The sequence below is a fragment of the Rhinatrema bivittatum genome, chromosome 15, assembly GCF_901001135.1.
Source record: "Rhinatrema bivittatum chromosome 15, aRhiBiv1.1, whole genome shotgun sequence".
NCBI classification, from domain to species: Eukaryota; Metazoa; Chordata; class Amphibia; order Gymnophiona; family Rhinatrematidae; genus Rhinatrema; species Rhinatrema bivittatum.
Window position 1 is genome coordinate 16,494,517 of NC_042629.1, and position 18,229 is coordinate 16,512,745.

Below are 18,229 nucleotides of genomic sequence, written 5' to 3' on the forward strand. Positions count from 1 at the left end.
CGCACATAGGCCCATGTGGCCTCCGCCATTTCCTTGCTCCGCTTGCAGTGGCCTCGCGCGCGCGAGTACAGACTCTTTGTGCGCCCAGAACCCGGAAGCCTGGCTCCGCCCGCAGTGATGATGTCACCCGCCACCCAGATATAACCGGCGCTCAGACTATTCCTCTTCGCCTTGCAACGAGGTTCACTACAGTCCTGTAGCTCTGAGTTGCGTTCCTTGCTGTGTTCCCTGCCTGCCTTGACTTCGGTTCGTCCTGACTACGCCTTGCCTGCTGCCTGCCTTGACTTTGGTTCGTCCTGACTACGCCTTGCCTGCTGCCTGCCTTGACTTCGGTTCGTCCTGACTACGCCTTGCCTGCTGCCTGCCTTGACTTCGGTTCGTCCTGACTACGCCTTGCCTGCTGCCTGCCTTGACTTCGGTTCGTCCTGACTACGCCTTGCCTGCTGCCTGACTTGACTTTGGTTCGTCCTGACTACGCCTTGCCTGCTGCCTGCCTTGACTTTGGTTCGTCCTGACTACGCCTTGCCTGCTGCCTGCCTTGACTTCAGTCCGTCCTGACTATGCCTTGCCTGCTGCCTGCCTTGACTTCGGTTCGTCCTGACTACGCCTTGCCTGCTGCCTGCCTTGACTTCAGTCCGTCCTGACTACGCCTTGCTTCGCCACGACTCCGGACTCCACGTCAGGCGCCTCTTGCAACTACGCCTGTGAGAGAGTTGTCTCTGCTGTCCCCTAAGTCCCAAGGCGCCAGAACCCTACGGGCTCCTCCTGGGGGGTCCTGGGTGCCCGGGTGAAGAGCTTGTGCCAGCCCCTGTCATCTGTGGACTTCCTGGTTCTCTGTTGCTGGACTCTCTCTCTGGGGCCCAAGTCCCAAGGCGCCAGAACCCTACGGGCTCCTCCTGGGGGGTCCTGGGTGCCCGGGTGAAGAGCTTGTGCCAGCCCCTGTCATCTGTGGACTTCCTGGTTCTCTGTCACTGGACTCTCTCTCTGGGGCCCAAGTCCCAAGGCGCCGGAACCCTACGGGCTCCTCCTGGGGGGTTCTGCGTACCCGGGTGAAGATCCTGTATCAGACTCTATTGCTACTAAACATCCTTGCCCTCTGAGTCTTGGCTCCACCTCCCGACCTACTCCGCCCCTCGGGGTGGGTTGGCCCAAGGGTCCATTATTCAGCCGCAGAACCCGGCCGCTACAAATGCTACCAGCTTTCAAGTAGGAGGCTGCCAAAACTTTATTGAGAAGGATCCTATTTTACAATGTCAGGCAGTGACCTGTGTTCTGCTTCAGTCAATACCAGGTAAAACAACAACATGATAAATACTGGAGGCCTACAGACAGTTATTTGTAGGGATGTGCAATCATTTTTCCCAAATTAGGCAATGTCAACGAAGTCCATCAAGCCCAGCATCCTGTCTCCAACAGTGGCCAATCCAGGCCATAAGAACCTGGCAAGTAACCAGAAACTAAGTCTATTCCATGTTACTGATGCAATTAATAGCAGTGGCTATTCCCTAAGTAAACTTGATTAATAGCAGTTAATAGCAGTTAATGGCGGGGCCGATCGGCGCAGTGTTTTGGGGGCGGGACGCGGCGTTTCAGGGGCGGGCCTGGGGGCATGGTTTCGGCCCGGGGGCGTGGCCGCGCCCTCCGGAACCGCCCCCAGGTCGCGTCTCGGCGCGCTAGCGGCCCGCTGGCGCGCGGAGATTTACTTCTCCCTCCGGGAGGCGTAAATCCCCCGACAAAGGTAGGGGGGGGGAGTTTAGATAGGGCCGGGGGGGTGGGTTAGATAGAGGAAGGGAGGGAACGGAGGCAGGCTGCGCGGCTCGGCGCACGCCGGCTGCACAAAATCGGCAGCCTTGCGCGCGCCGATCCTGGATTTTAGCAGATACACGCGGCTACGCGCGTATCTACTAAAATCCAGCGTACTTTTGTTTGCGCCTGGTGCGCCAACAAAAGTACATGAAGGCGCACTTTTTTAAAATCTACCCCAGTAAGCGCATGTTCTTCTGTATTATCTCAAGACTTCTATTTATAATACAGAATTCACAGACTATCAAGCAGTGGTGTCAGAACTGTCCCTGCAGAGCTGGGGATGGGACATCAGAAAAGCCTTGCTTGGGGGTGGATAGGGGGCCTGCTCAGCAACTGTATTCCTATGAGGTACAGATATGGCCACCCTTTTCTTCCTGTCCCTACATATATTGTAAGATTTTATTTTTTGTTTTTGCTAGAAATGGAGAAATGTAGGTTTTCAGTTCAGTGACTCTGCTACAGAGGATTTGAAGCCTAGAACCATTTAGTGCCACAAAAGGATGCATGTGATACACATCTCCTCCTCCAAGTGAAGAATTGCTGCTGAGGAGCTGCAGACTCTTGCTTTCCTCATCCTTGAGCAATTGGCACCATGTGGAGGAGACAAGACACAAAGCAGCAAATTCTGCTCCTCTCCCTTGGTCCTACTGGAATTGGGTACAGGATCAATTCTGTCCCTCACTGGTGGTACAGCAGCTTCTATTGCTGCTGGTGCATTGGGGGAAGGCACATGAAATACTGTACCTCACACATCCCTTTCCCTGCCCAGACACAGCACAGAAAGGGACTGAATAGGCAAACATGATGTCAGGATGAGAGGAGAGAACATGCCAGAGAAGAGGAGGAAAGAGGAAGGGGGGAGAAAGATCACAGAGGGCGAATGCATGTGAAATGGAGAACATGGAGGAGGAACGATACAGCAAGAAGATGAGGGGCAAGGAGGATGCATGTGGAATAAAAGGTAATAGAGCACAGGGAGGTAGAGATGTGGATATATCAGTCCCCAGGGAAGAAAGTATGAAGCAAAAAATCTAAGGAGAAAAACAGCACCGGAGAAAATTGAAGAAATAGTGGAGTGGAGATGAAACAGAAATGGTCTTAAATAAATAGATTATAAAGAAATAAAACATGAGCCGTGGCAAAAAAACAGCATAAACAAAGAGCTGGTCAGAGGAAAAAAAAGACACAGAAGAAACAACTGAAACAGAAAAGGAAAAAAGATAAAGTGACATGCACAAGTATAAGATGAGTGTGGAGCCACACGACAGAAAAGTGTGCTCCCTTTATTGTCCATTCTATTTAAAAACTAAAAGTTATCATCACAATCAGGGTCTCTCCTAGCCCAAAGTGAAGTAAAATGACTGAGAGCCAAAAGGAAGCACCTTCTCATACCTGATGCCCTGGAGTCCACAAGATAGCTACTCAAAGGAAAACTGCAATAAGCTGCAGAAAAATCAAATTCCCAAAAACTATGAACATAAAAAAAGGAAGTGTCTGAGAGAAAGGAAAGAGCAAGCAGGAGAGGCTATATTAACACAGCTGATCCCCTTCTTCAAACCTGCCAATGAAACTCAGGAGAACTCCTTGGCTCTGCAGAAGACTTCATGTTTACTAAGAGCTTAACAAAATGCAATGTATAAAATAGCTGAATTCCTTTAGAGTCCTACTAATCATTAATATTTTGTCCAACAAGCGCCACAGAAATAAAAACCATTTTATGAAGAGACTTGCCACATAGCAAGAAAAAAAAAATAACAGAACATAACTCAAAAATCAATTGAACAGAGCTACCTTTTATTTGAAGACAGACCCAGACAGCAGAAAATCACTAAAAAAAAAAAATAATAATAGGACCTGGCCAAGATACAAAGATGAAAGAACAGCACCACCTAGTTCCCCTTCATACATCTATCATCCATTGATTTTATTTGCTAATCTAAATTTGATTTCAAGCAGAATAAAATAAAAAAAAGAACTAGCGATAAATCCAGGGAAATGCATTACATAACTAATATTACCCGGCACAGGGCATGTTACATCCACAGACTAATGGATGAACAGTTCCAAAAAAGAGACTGGTGGCCCAAATTAGCAAAAATCTCTCTCAAAATCCAGAATTTATTAGAATAAGGAAAGTATTGACTATGAAATAATACTTTTCTAATCAATTTGGAGAATTGTTTCTTTTTTAATGTCTTCAACAAAGATACAGTCAAAAAGTTAACTCTTTTTTAATTAACTGACCACATCTATATTTTCTCTATGAAAAATCTTCTCAAATGTGATCTTTAGCTTATAAAGGGAAAAGCTGAGCTGTGAACGTTTAGAAAACTTTTGACTTGATTTCATCCTGATCTAGTTACAGAAGCTGAACTATGTTATCATCATCATATTTTCTATAGCTTATTACAGATGTATGCAGCGCCATACAGAATCACATTAATGAACAGTCCTTACTCCTTGGAGCCTGCAATCTCGTCAAGACAAAAAAGTGGCAGATGCACATAGCAGAAATGTCTTGTTAGCTTCCAATATCGCAAGAGAACCAAAAATAATTAAATTTATTTTGTCAGAAAACCATGAAAATAACAGGGGCTTTTTTTATATTTGCAGGGTGTATTTGAAACCATTTGGTAAAACTAGCTTTTAGATTGTATGCTTTTTAACTTGAGTTTAGCCCCAAGCCATTCTGAAATTGGGGTATACTGTGAAATTGGGCCCAGATCTTCATAGCTAGTGTGTTGAAATAAATCTCTTATTTGGTCTCTTCTTGCTAGAATGAGATAAGCGTGCTGAGGCTCGGTGGAGACCTGAGATGCACGTAGACACACTCCTGAGCAATAAATTGATGAAGACTCAGACTGGGAAAAATTTCCCTGACTCTGCAAAACCTTGAAGATTCACAGAGGTAATTGCATTCTACGCTGTTGGCTGGACAAGCAAGCACCATGATTGTTGTGGAATAATTTGCTTTACTCAGGATAATTGCAAATGATTGCAAGAGAAATTTACATAAACAAAATGGAACTGAAATGTTAATATCTGTATGGACTGATTATTTTCAAAAAGTATTGAAGCATGGAACGAGGGGGAGGACACAGGCAGCTGGAAGGATTACTTCTCCTTTCCCTCTGGTAAAAGGAAGTGCAGGCTCTACTTGGTATTGCCAAACCCACCATGAGGATCTAGAAAAGATCCATTGCAACGTTTGTTGCAACAAATGGACCAGGACTACTCAGGGCAGAGGTTTTCATTGCAGTCTCTAGAAGGAGAGTTCAGGCTGACAGAAAGCAGTATTAGATGAAAACTATTTTAGGTCCATTCCTCTGGTGTGGTACATTATCTAATATTCTATGCTGCAGCAAATATTACTTTAACTTTAAAATCAGCAAGTTCAAAAACGCAGGGAGAGAAAAAAAAAAGACCATACATTATCCCAAATATTGTATATGTGCACAGATAATATCCCTAGTTGTTTGCTCAGAGGGGCACATTCTGTGGACAAGAATGCATGTTCTTGGGATAATTAGTATATTTCTGTAGGGGAAGGAGAGTGACTTTTTTTTTCCTCAGCAGTAGCCTAGAACTGCTCTGTTTTCTTTTGTTTTGGTTTTTTTTCATAGCTGGATGATAGAATAGAATTTGCCAGCAGAGAACATAAATGAAGGTTTGCAAAGGTCAAACAGTGAATGCATGTTAAGGATGTGGCAATGAAGGCTTAAATGCTTTATATTTGTTTAAATAATGTTATAGTGATTGTAAAGGAAAATAATATACATTTCTTTCTCTTTTGATTAAGATGGATATGTGCATATGTTTAGTAGGGTAGGTGAAATTTGCAAATTGCAAAGTTCAATAACTGAATCCAGTATTCTAAAACCTTCTCACTGACATCTGTGTAAAAACAGATGTTAACTGTGCAGTTGTCTAAAAGTATTACATCATCTTCAGTGAACATGTTGACCCTATCAAAGAAAAAAAAAAAGGAGGCATGCTGACTCCCAACAGGCTGAAGAGGGCTCACAGAAACTACATCTAGTGAAATACAATAGTTTTTGGAAGTCAAAATGTTTTGGATGATGATAGCAGTAACTATAGGTACAATTTGAAGTCACAAAATATTTATACATTTTTGGATAACTTTTTTTTTTTTTTATTAATTGTGTTTCAAATTGTAACAAACAGCTTTGTCATTGCATATTTCCCCTTTTCAACTCCATTCAACCCCCATTATCCTGCTCTTAATCCCCTTTCTCATTCATACTGCCAATGTAATATAATGTAAAGTATTATTCACTTGTACGTTCAGGCAATACCATCTTTTGCTCCAACCTCTTCATTCTGTTTTCCATAAAGAAAGGAACAACTCCTGAAAGCCAGTTGAGAAATGCATTGAGTCCAATAAAAAGGTTTCATCTTTTATAAAATTGTTTGACCTTTATCCCTATGTATTTCCAAAGACAAACAGATTTGCACAACACTGAACAAATTAAATTAATGATATTAAATCTAAATATTGCTGAAAATTAATACAATCTAACTGATGGGGTTGCATCACTTTAGCTTGGCAATGATTAAACTATGATACACTACCCTGATAAATCTTTCAAAGGGATGTCCAGTTTGACATTTTCCACTTATTTGGATACTTATATCAAGGTGTCTTCAGCTTCAGCTTCCACCATGAGATAATTTAGCCTTAAGTTTTCTTAGAGCTGTCCATCGGAGAAGCTTTCGAAAGATACCAAGGAAGAATTTTGTCAGAGAATAAGTATAAATAACCCAGCATTAGCCAATCAATCCCAAATGGATCCAAGATGAAGGTGGATCCATCCTAAACTGAAGGCTAATACCATGCAGGAGAAATAACACAAAACAAGTTAAACTTGATCTGCATCAGAGCAAAAAGGAGATCCTTAAACTGCTCCTTGAAATTCTCTGTTCCATATGATTTATTGCATTTTATTTTCTTAATCGACTGTAATTGTTTGTCTTTATGTCAATGAGAACTTATAAAAGCACATTTTTTTTGAAATGTGATTCATCTCTCCCTATAAATACAATCAAAACACAGCATTCAGGCTTATCGATTCATTCTTCTGCTGTAAAGTAAAAGGTCATATTCTACAAAATCAACACCAGCCTTTTACAAATTTTCCACTAACAAATGACGCAAGAGCAGAGTTCTAAACGAGATGACTAAAATGGTCAGTGGTCTTCATTCTAAAGCATATGAAGAGAGACTAAAGATATAAACATGTATTCCCGTAGAGGAAATGCAAGATAGGGGAGATGCGATATAAACATTTAAATACCTCCAGCTTATCAACGCACAGAAGGTGGGCCTCCCCACAGAAAGGAGGTTCTAGAATGAGGAGTCATAAGATGAGAGTGAAAGGAGTAATCTAAGGAAATATTTCTTTACACAAAGGGTGGTGGATGCATGGAACAACCTCCCAGTGGAGATGGTGGAGACAAGGACAGTATCTAAATTCAAGAAAAAACATGAGACAAGCGCAGGGTATCGCAAAGGGAGTGGTAAGGATTGTAGAGCTGAGCAGTTGTCTAGTTAGGTCATATGGGCTTATTCTGTCATGAGGTTTAGGTATTTCTTTAAGCATTTACTGTATGCACTTTACACATCTAGTCATCAGATCAAGCAAACTATTAAGGGACTATTAGAATTTAATATTTTTATGTGAAAGCAATTAGTGGATGCATCAGGCTTCACACAGAAATGTGTGCTTCCATATTATCCAACAAGATCTCATTTATTAATCTTCTAGGCTGAGGATGTGAAACTTCATAGCCAAGAGTGCAGGAGACTCCTATAATCTATTCTACTACTTTATACAACAAATTCATGTCCTTAAATACCACATAAATGCTGGGATACAATAGTTTATTTCAGAGATAATGTACAATCAAAATTATCGGACAGCTCATCTGCCTATTTATTTATTTAGCAGTTTTTTATATACCGAGGTACAGCAGAAATCGCCTTCACTCTGGTTTACATTTACAACAACCTGTTACATTTAAAGCAGTTTAACAATAGCAGAAATGTAATCACATGAAGCCAGTCCCAACAAAACCAGCATAGGAGAAAATAAAAAGGACCAACCAAGTTTCCCAAATCTCTAGAAACAATCCAATAACAAATGCAGAAACTGAACTTTTCTAAATTGCTTTTTAAAATTTGTGAATTATCACCATGAAGGAAAAGAAGTGTGAATAAAGGAGGGCAAATCTACAGCTCCGATTTATAGCGTTTTGTAAAGTTTTTCAAAACTCTGAGCCTATGTTCCACAAAGACAGAGAGGAAAAGAAAGCAGCAGGAGATAAGACCGATCTCATTTTGATTTGTTTAATCCCCCCACTTTGGCCAGGGTCCAAACGGTTTCCTAACCCCAGTGTACAGGTTATGAATTTCCTTCTAAAGACTCAGATAGGCCCACCCTAAGCTCACAACTCAGACTTTATGCTTGATCTGAGGTTGGCTAAGGAGTGACCACCCTGTACGTACAACCCTCCAAATCTGCAGCGCACTCATTAGTCTTTCATAGACACTATAGGGTAGATTTTAGAAACATGTGCGCGTGCCTCCATGTGTGCACGCTACCCGGTGCGCAAACATGGACACGTGATTTTATAACATGGCCAGCGCGTGGGGGGGGGGGGGGGTTAGATTTGGCCAGTTTATGCACGGCGACGAGATTGGTCCTCCCCCAGTTCCTTCCCAGTCCACTCCAATTAAGGAGCGGACTGGGAGGGAACTTTCCTACCCCCCCCCCCCCCCACCTACCCTCCCTCCCTCTTCCCCAACTCCTTTTCAGGGCCTACCTTTTTTTTTTTTTTTTTTTTTTATTTCAGAACTTACGCCAGCTCCTGACCTGGCGTAAGTTGCCAGCGCGCGATCCCCCGGCACAGCGACAAATGGCCGCCGTACCAGCCGCCTCCAGCTCCACCCTCCCCACCCCCTGGACCGTCCCTTTTCTTGGGCCCGGCACTTCTCTGCGTAATGGGAGTTAGGCGCGTGGCTGGGCCCCTTTGAAGATACGTGCGGCGCGCGAAAGGCCCGGCCGTGCGCGTAACCCTCGTTTTTCCTGCGGGCAGGGGATTTAACATTTAGCCATATGCTTTTTTACTTTTTGCAGGCACATAACACCAGCTCTGGTGAGAGCTTAGAATCATCAGGTCTAAGCAAGGCTGGGCTTGTGTAGGTGACCACATGGGAAGAGCAGGTGATGTGGCCCCAAATGCAGCAGCAAACGCTGCAGTATCCTGCTGGAAAAGTGTCGTTGTTAGCATGGTGAGGCTGTGATCACCCATGTAATGGACGAGACAGTTTCCAACACAACCACCATGCACCCAAGTCATTTGCTGGTCTTGGGCAGGGAATGTCCACAGCAGCTCCTGTCATGTAAATCAATCGGAAGTGAGACAGAAAACTATGGCAGATAAAAGAGACAAATGGGCTCACTCAGTCTGCCCAGTTCTGCTCTAGTTTTCCACCACTTTGGGTAGATGAGCATTTGAATGCCCACATGCAAATCCTTAATCCCAATAGAAATTTCAACAAATGCCTTTAACGGAAAACCTTGAGAGTGTTTGAATCTTTTTCAAAATGTGATTTTTACTTTCACCTTCCTTTCTGGTCATTACTGTTGAAATATTTTAAGCTGTTGCCTTGCAACATTGCTTCCTTTCTTTATTTAGTTAATGCAGAGTGGAGCAGGGGAGTGGTCTGATAATTACAGCAGCGGACTGAGGACCTGGAAAGCCAAAGTCTAAAGCCTGCTTCTTGTTACCGTGGGCAAATCACTTTGCCCTCGCTGTCCCAGGTCCCTGCTTACGGTCTCTCTCCCCGGTGACGCATTGTGTGCAGAGGCGAGGAATGAAATCCTAATCCAAAAAGGTACCCTAGGCAGGGTAAAGCAGCAAGGACCCAAGATTTCCATAGCAAGTTGAAAGTAATCTTGACCACAGTGCTTTACGCAATAGAAATAAGAAAACCAAGCCGCCCACGGCAGCTGTCACTCAGGGAACTTGGAGCAGTTGGATAATGACAGCTCCTCAATGGACTAGAGAACTGCAAAGATATTAAAAAATAAAGTAAAATAAATGGATGCTGCTACTACACACATTTCAAACCTGTGCTAGCAACATTTTAAGAACAATGACAAAAATAAGAGGGTTACATGCTCCGTGATGTCCAATGCTATTCTTGGTTTTCAGAAAGCACTTTTTAGGTAGCATTAATCCAAAAAGAGTTTGAGCCTGTAGACGAAACATGGACAATTTGTGGCAGGCAGACTGACTCATGGTTCATTCATTTAACAACTGAAAAATCATTATCTTTACCAGTCAGAAGACAGCTATTTATCCAATTATTTTGATTTCTTCCTAACAGATTCCTCTGGGCAAATTTCACTTTACAAATTTAAAAAAAAAAAAAAAGGTCAACAGACAAGCTGTAGGTGATACCTTTATATGGGATTAAATGCAAACCACCTACCATATCCTGGTGGACTACCAGCAAAAACACTACCTAACAAATAGAAACGCTCCAGAAAAGCAATACATGTATTATCTAAAAGTATTTGTACAGATGGAGGTTAGCTATGTCACAAAGTGAAACAAAACCAAAGACTAAAACACTGGAAAAGGAAATTAGCTAAAGAATAAAAACTCATTATAAAATATGAAGCCTTTTGTTTTCCACAATCCTTGGCAAGATTGACAAATCATCTCCAAATAAGAATATTCAATAAACATGTTTTCAAAATTAGAGAATATTTATTAACAAAAAAAAATAACTTTGCAAAGGTGGAGCACGGCGTCCACTGGTCACCCAGGGCAACCTGGAAAAGATTTGCAGAGACCTTTTGCACTGCTGTTGGACTCAGTACTGCAAATGAAAATGTGGCTTAGAACCTGATTGCCAAAACACTTTGAAAGTGTGTGCAGTCGCAGTTGCTTTCATTCATATCATGAATGAAAGTTGGCCATTAAGCTCAGAAGAGAAAAAAAAAAAAAGTCTAGCCCATTATGAAACTCCCATTTCTCCTAAACTTTATCCTGTGCAAGGGTCGGGTACTTTCTGCAGCTCTGACAGACAAATGGAGCTTTTCGGTCAATCAGCAGGTGTTGCCATATTCATGCCCTCTCTCAAAAGGTCACATGCTTGTTCATCAAGACCCCTCCAGCTCCAACCATTGCAAGGAAAGACATGAAACCAGGAATCCCACTAAGCAGATGGAACAATCGTTACCACTGGAGCATCATGCCCATCCTCCCTTTCTTTTACACTCAGAGTCCAGGTTGTCATTGGTACCATGAAAGGCTGTAGCTGCTCATGAAAACCTTAAGATAAATCCTGCTGTGGGAAATAAATTAGTTCTGAGGTGGAAACAGCAAAGATGAGGATTAGGAGCGGAAGAGCGATATAATAGCAAGAAATTTAAAAAAAATGGAGATTACATTGATTACTGCAGTACCAGTTACCCTTATTGCCTAACACAGATTGCCAGATAACACTTGTATCAACCATGAAGTCAAAAGATGTTATAGTGGCTCCCACTTCTTTTAAAGATGAATAATAGAAGTACTACTACATGTATTGCTTTCAGATTTGAATCTGTTCCATTGGTGGTGTGAATAATGTACATACTGGGGGTAATTCTGGCCCTTGGGTTCTCCTCCCATAGTGAATCTTGTTTACATGTAAACCTGGGGTCCACAGACTATGGTCCATGGGCCAGGCCTGGCCTGGCCTACCATGCTAATCTTGCTCAACCAATCCAGTCCAGGGAGACCTCTTCTTCCGGTCTTCTAATGGTGAACCTGACACAAGCTTTCCAATTGGGCTTTAGATTTTAACATTCCTAGACAAACACACTAATTGATAATTTCATGCCTGTTGCATCATATTTCTAGATGCAAGAGGTCACAAAACAATATGGAAAGTGATGTGCCTGGATGAGCCATAGAGTTTTAAAGAATGGAGAAAAACAAACCACCTGCCTCACTATCTGGCACTGAAGTAGCCAAGGCGGAACTCTATGGTGGCACAGAGGCTGCTGGGAATGAGGCAGAGTATGGCTGATTGTGGCAATAATGGTGGCAGCATTGAAATCATTGTGCTACAGTCAGCGGTAAGAATGGCCTAGAATGCCAGGAATGGTGTCTGAGGATGAGCTTTATGAAGACACCCAAGTCACTTCCAAGAGCTTCAGTGGGTGCTACCTGCTGCCTCCTCCACTTCCCTGAGGAGCTGGGGGACTGCATTCAGAGTTAAGTCCAAGGTTAGCTTCCGTCTGCCCTGGCAAAGCCTGTACGGCCATGGGAACTAGCCCTTTCCTAATCCTTAGTCCTGACTCCCACCCTCCTATCACTGGAGCCTTACCTCTTTCCCAGATTTCTTGCTTTCATAGGAGGTGTGAATAAGAGGGAAGGAAAGGAGAGGGAAAAGACAGAAAAGGCATGGATGAGAGGAATGAGAAAGATGAGGAGAGGGATAAGTGAAGTACAGGGAAGAATGTGAATGAGAGTAAAAAGGAAGACGGGGAGGATATTGAATGAGTGGGAGGGAGGGGGAGGAGGCAGTGAAGCACACAACCCCCACCTATATCTCAGGGAGCAGATGAAGGGGGAAGACAAGGAGCAGGGTTCCTGGGGGCGAGGCAGGGTCAGCTTCTGAGAAAGCTACTGACACCACATGCCATACCCCCAGGAGCCCTGTCCTGTCCTTTTCCCAGCATTTTAAATCATCAGAAGGGCCAGACATCCCCCCTCCACCTTCCAAACCACTTAGTGAATACCAATGGGGGGGGGGGGGACCCTTCACACACGACCACTCTGGCCCTCTTGTTGATTTGCAAAGTTTAGGAATCCTTGATCTAAACCTTCATAGCAAGATAATAAAGCCGGCGTCCTTGCACTGTGTTCTCTCATTCTGGTAACACAGGGGGTCCTTGAGTGCCTCAGAGGTCTGGTTTTCAGGATAAGTCACAATGAATATGCATGAGATATACTTGTATGCATCTTATGCATATTCACTATGGATAAGATGAAAACTAGGCCAGTTTGTGGCATTCCCAAATTAGTTACCCACTCCTGCAGTAGATAATGGCACATAAAGGACCAACTGGCCCAGGCAGTTTGCCTCATTGTCTTCATTTCTGGTTCTCTGGATGTGTATATAAAAGTGTCATATTTACACCAACACCAGCTCTGCTGCTGTGTTTACGCACATAAAAATGCATCCCACTCACTGCAGATAAAAGGAAAACTAATTTTATAGTGCTACTGACATACATAACATCATACAAAGATGGTAAGTATTCAAGTACAATATGTCCCTGTCCCAAAGAGCTTACAATCTAAATAGCACCTATTTACCGGTAGATTGTAATGAGCGATCAAGTGACTTGCCCAAGTTCACAAGGAATGTCAATGGGAGAAGTGGGATTTGAACCCTGACTCCTCTACTGCTCTAACCACTATGCCACTGTCCCTCCTAGATAAAAAGTACCCACACGGTTTGCAGCACAGGTACCCAAGAGGCAGGATTCGATGAAAAGATGGAAAGGATGGACAGGGATTCCCCATGTGAATGTTCTGCAGAGTCCCCACAGCCCCCCGAGGCCCTGAATTTTGAAAAGGGAACTTCTGTAGGGATTATCCCTTCAAAAATTAGCATGCAGGCTGCTTAGAAATTGACCCAGAAATAATCTTTGTGCTTTATCTGCAGCATCCATTCATCATTCCTTCAGTCTTTAAATGATCATTATTACTAACATAACCCAAATCAAGAGAGGTGGATTTTCTACCATAAGAAACTTCAAAAGAACTACATTTTTATAACATCATTGGATTGTCTTGCAAAAACATGAAATTCCCTCATGGTTCTCGCTACACTTGATGTATAAAAGTCACTATAAATTGAATCTGAGATGGCATCAAATAGGATGATGATCTTGAGGCAATGTCATCTTAAGAAAGGATTCTACATTTGTCTTACTTCATTTTTTCATTCATTTACTAAAAGCATATAAAACACCACTAGTGATCCACAATGTTCTCTCCTCCCAACCCCATGATGCTCCTCCTTACTCTTGACACCTTCAGTAACAATTGTCCTCTCCCCTTCACTGGTCACTTCTCTGCACTCAAACCTTCAGGACTCTAAATCACACCTATGCTAAGGAGAAGATTTGGCATGGGGGTGGTGAGAGGAGAGATAAAGGGTCAAGTTGGAAAAGGACAAGCATTGGCACTGGAGCCAGGTGGGCAAGAATGGAGACAAAAATGGTCAATGGTGTAGAGAAGAAAAACAGGAGAATGATCACTGAAAAATGGGGAAAAGGTTGGAGAAAGGCAAGGAAGTGCATCAGTAGAAGGTACCCTGGAGGAGGAGAGGGTGAGAGAAGAAAAGCACCCTGAGTTGGGGTGAGGAAGAGTGTCATGGGAGAAGTTGGGCGAGGAACCAGAAAGGGGAAAATATAAGGAAATGGCTTGCTAAATGTGGAAGCATCATGAAGTGAAGGGGCAGGATTGAAATCAGAGGCTTGGTGACAGAGGTATCAGGGAGAAGTCTTGAAGTGTCATCAGAAGAAGGCAGGGGTCAGAGGCGTCATCAACTAGTGGGAAGGAGAGTGAGGTTCCATTGGGGTCAGGGCTTAACTATCTTACCAGCAGCAGGACTCACTGATAGCACAAGGGTGGGAATTGTTAATTGACATCACTGGGGAGAATTCATCATCAAGGGAGGGAGGCATAGGGCTACTCAGCATCAGAGATGCAATTCATCTGCATTAAAAGAAGGCATGAGGAGCATTTGGCAACATGAAGGGTTGGGCAGAAGGAAAGTTGCACTATTCATCTGTCATGGGGAGTTAGGTTTTATTGGCACCACCATGAAGCAGGACTCATTGGTATCACTGGGAGATGCAAGCCTTAAGACGTCAGCATCTCCATAACCAAAGTAGTGGGGCTTATCAGTGTTTGGAGGTCATCGCTTAGGGGGCAGACCTCATCAGCATTACTGATGCAGTGAGAGGGGGAATATTGCTTGCAGTGTCACAGCTATAAAATTTGTCACTGGGAGGGAAGGAGAAGCAGGGCGTATCTACTTTACTTGCTCATTGTTGCCATGCTTGTGAATTCTCTGTGTTGATTGTGGCAACAGACAGATGGATAGATAGCTCGTTATAAGGGTTCAAGGCTTTGCCTTCTGAACCTCAAAAGGAGTACTTTATCACTAGAAGATCCTTTGAGCCAAATGCTCTTATGCGAGACACATTAGGAATGCCAGTCAGCTTTATAGTGTATTGATCCTCAAGCCTCAGCAGTACTAAAGTATTTCGAGCTATAGAGAATGAATGGTTTTGCTTATTAGATGTTGATTTTGAGTACAGTGTATATAACACTGCAGAATTTATTTTCACCATTGCACTGCAGAAGACATGGCAGACTGCTTGTCAAGGATGAAAACCAGCTTCAAAGAGCAAATATTGAATCGGATGGCAGTAAATTCATTTCCACTGTTAAGGGCTGATTTATTGCCCTTGCCTTCCTCTTTACTTGGGAGATGCCTGCAAGAAGGCTTCAGAAAACACTCACGGAGCAGCGCTGCTGAAGTTCTCAAGCATCGCAAATCCTCCTGACGTGCCGAAGCTGGGCTTTCACAGGGGTAAAGGAAGTGGGCACTTAGATGCCATTTACATTACCACACAGCAGGGGGCTACAGCTACTGTGGTTGAATAATTTCTTAACTCAGCTCTTTGCAGAAGAAACGAACAAAAGCCTTTTTTTTCTCCCACATTAGATCCATGGGAATTTTTACGTACATTTCACTATTTACAGTTTGGCTATCTGCTTTATTCCCAAACAGAGCTCCATCCTTTACAACGAAATCCATGCTGAACTCTACATGCAAAGAGTCAGCATTTGCAGTGCTGTTTTGTTTAAAAAGGCAGTCTAAAGCTGATAAACCGATCTATCGGTCATTCATTTCGTTTCAGCAAATATTCTCGGGATCCTAATAACTAGCACTGCAAAGCAGCAGCAGGCAGACCGGCATTAAGTCTTCCAAGCTCTGAACTCGGTGCTACTCTCTCTCCCTTATCTTTGCCCTCCGCAGCAGATATTATCTGTCTCTTAGGGGAAAAGAAGCAAACAGTAGCGGCTGGGAATGCTGGCCCTGCTGAGATTGCAGCGCTGTTAATTGTTACCCAGCTTTCTCCAGCAGGAATCTAAGGGGGGTTCCCTAAAGGGGGCAGAAAACACCCCCCACCAGATCAACTCACCTTCCCTTTACGTTTCTGTGCCAGAGGCAATGATGCGAATTAGTGCCGTTCAAACAGTTACAAAAAAAAAAAAAATTAGAAAGGAACCAGAGCACCAAGGACACAATGCTACGTTTTAGGAGTCCTCTGATCACTGGACCAAGAAGGCACACAACAACCCGAGCCCTAAATGAACAAGCTAAACAGTACTGCACGGCTATAACGCCACTGCCTTCTGCAAACCCAAACCGGTAGCACCATATGCAGTCAGCATTTTGATTCAAAGCTGCGCTCCGACTGCCAAAGCCAAACCGATTGGGTTCATCTGGTAAAAGGGCTGAGAGGAAGCACAAAGTGCGACCCGGCCCGGGCAAGGAAGACACAAAGCAGAAGCTGCACCCCCCCCCCCCCCCCGAAATAAAACCACTCTGGTAGGAAACAGGGCTTTCATTTTCATTGGACATATGCAAAGCAGCTTAGAGACGTCACAAGGCAGACTTCGCCCCCCCAGGCAAAGTTAAAAAGGCTAAATGCAGAAGCTGTTTGTTTATTTTAACAAGGAATGAACACAACAAGAGAATGGGAGCTGCCACCGTGCTGCCGGGGGGGGGGGGGGGCGAAAGCCGGCAGCCCACCCGCCCCAATACAGAGGCGCACTCTGCTACTTTTCCTACCCTACGCTCACAGTTCATTTTCACAATATTTTCCCCATGCCTGATGTATATAAAAGCACCCTCCTCTGAATCAGCAGGTGTAGCTTTAGAAACAAATAAAGGCACCCGCTATTATTAAATCTCCCTTAAAATAGCCAAGCCAGTCCAGTCTCCCTTCCAGGCAGGTTTTGCAGCGCAGTGACTTAGCAGTTGAGATGGAAATGGACTTAATTAGCAGCCCGCCAGCAGGTGCAGCTTACTGCTACCATCCTCCGAGTCCTGCAACGCCACCCCGGGGTGGGGGCCGAGGCTCAGCACTGCAAAAAGGGTCCATTTTCAGCGCCCTGAGATTGCACGGAGAAGCAGCCAGCACAGCACAATGAAACTTCCCCCACACCCCCATGCACAAGTGCCCCGAAGATGCTGCTGCACCACCGCCACCGCGGCTTGGGCTGCACGCCCCCTCCCCCCGATAGCCATCTGGCCATTAGTCAGATGTCCCGGGGCTGTGCCCTGCTAACTTCCCATAGTGGGCTACTCCCCCCTCCCCAGGAGGGGGACACAAGGTCACATCCCTGCCAAAAGGCAAACCTCCCTCCCCCCGCGCCACGGCAGATGTCCCCGTGCAATGGGCAGAGCAGGAAGTTCACCCCCGGCTCCCTGCACGGGGTGCGGGCTTTTTCGGGGGTTTTTTTTTTTAAGAGCATCAGCCCTCGCTTTCCCTCAGCCCTGCCAACTTCCCGGCAGATCGGGAGCAGAAACGGAGCTTGCCCCAAAAGCACCTTCGGGAGAGAAAGCCCAGCACCGGCAAACGCACCAGGGCAGCCCCGCACTTGCATCCTAAAGACATGGGGGGCGGGAGAAGGCTCAAGGCAAAGGCGCCTTGCAAGCGGCGCGAGAGCCGGCGCGCGGGGGAACTCTTTACCTTGCAGAAGAAGAGCCGCGCACAGCCCGTAGAAGCAGAGCAGGGCGCCCGGGGTCCGCCTCATTTTTCCCGCTGGCTCTGCGGAGGAATTTCCGCCGCCCGCCTCGCAGCCTCCCTCGCGCTCGCTCGCTCGCTCGCTCTCTCTGTCTCCTGCCGCGGAGAGCGCAGTATCTCCGGGAAAGCGCGGGGAGCCCCTTTCCGTCGCCTCGCGCTCCGCAGCCGGGAGAAGCCCGGGGGGGGGTAAGGGCAGCTCTGGCAGCAGCCGCCGCCGCCGCTCGCTCAGGGGATGCTCCTGTGAAGTCTAAAGTCAGGGCGCCGCCGGCACAAAAAAGAGGAAAAAAAAAAAAAAAAAAGAAGCAGGTCCTTGCCTTTAAAACTCGCCTTTAAGGGGGGAGGGGGGCGCTGCCATCCTTGGAGGACTCAGGCAGGATTCGGTCCTCCGAAGGATAGGGGAGGGGGAGGGGGAGCCCTCTCCTCTCCTCTCCTCCCTGCATGCAGGCGGCAGCGCTGGCAATGAGATCGATGGCAGAGTCCTGTGCCTGCAATCAGCCGCC

At 45.1% G+C, this 18,229-nt stretch overlaps 1 protein-coding gene across 1 annotated transcript in view; it reads right to left on the reverse strand.

Annotated features, from left to right (window-relative positions):
• The window catches only part of CADM2 (cell adhesion molecule 2), a 1,264,184-nt gene extending 1,246,209 nt beyond the window's left edge, over positions 1-17,975 (reverse strand). The window contains exon 1 of the mRNA XM_029578402.1: positions 17,676-17,975. Within this exon, the coding sequence (XP_029434262.1) occupies positions 17,676-17,739 (64 nt within the window). The 5' untranslated portion in view covers positions 17,740-17,975. The remainder of the gene's footprint in view (positions 1-17,675) is intronic.
• Between the last annotated feature and the right edge of the window lie 254 nt (positions 17,976-18,229).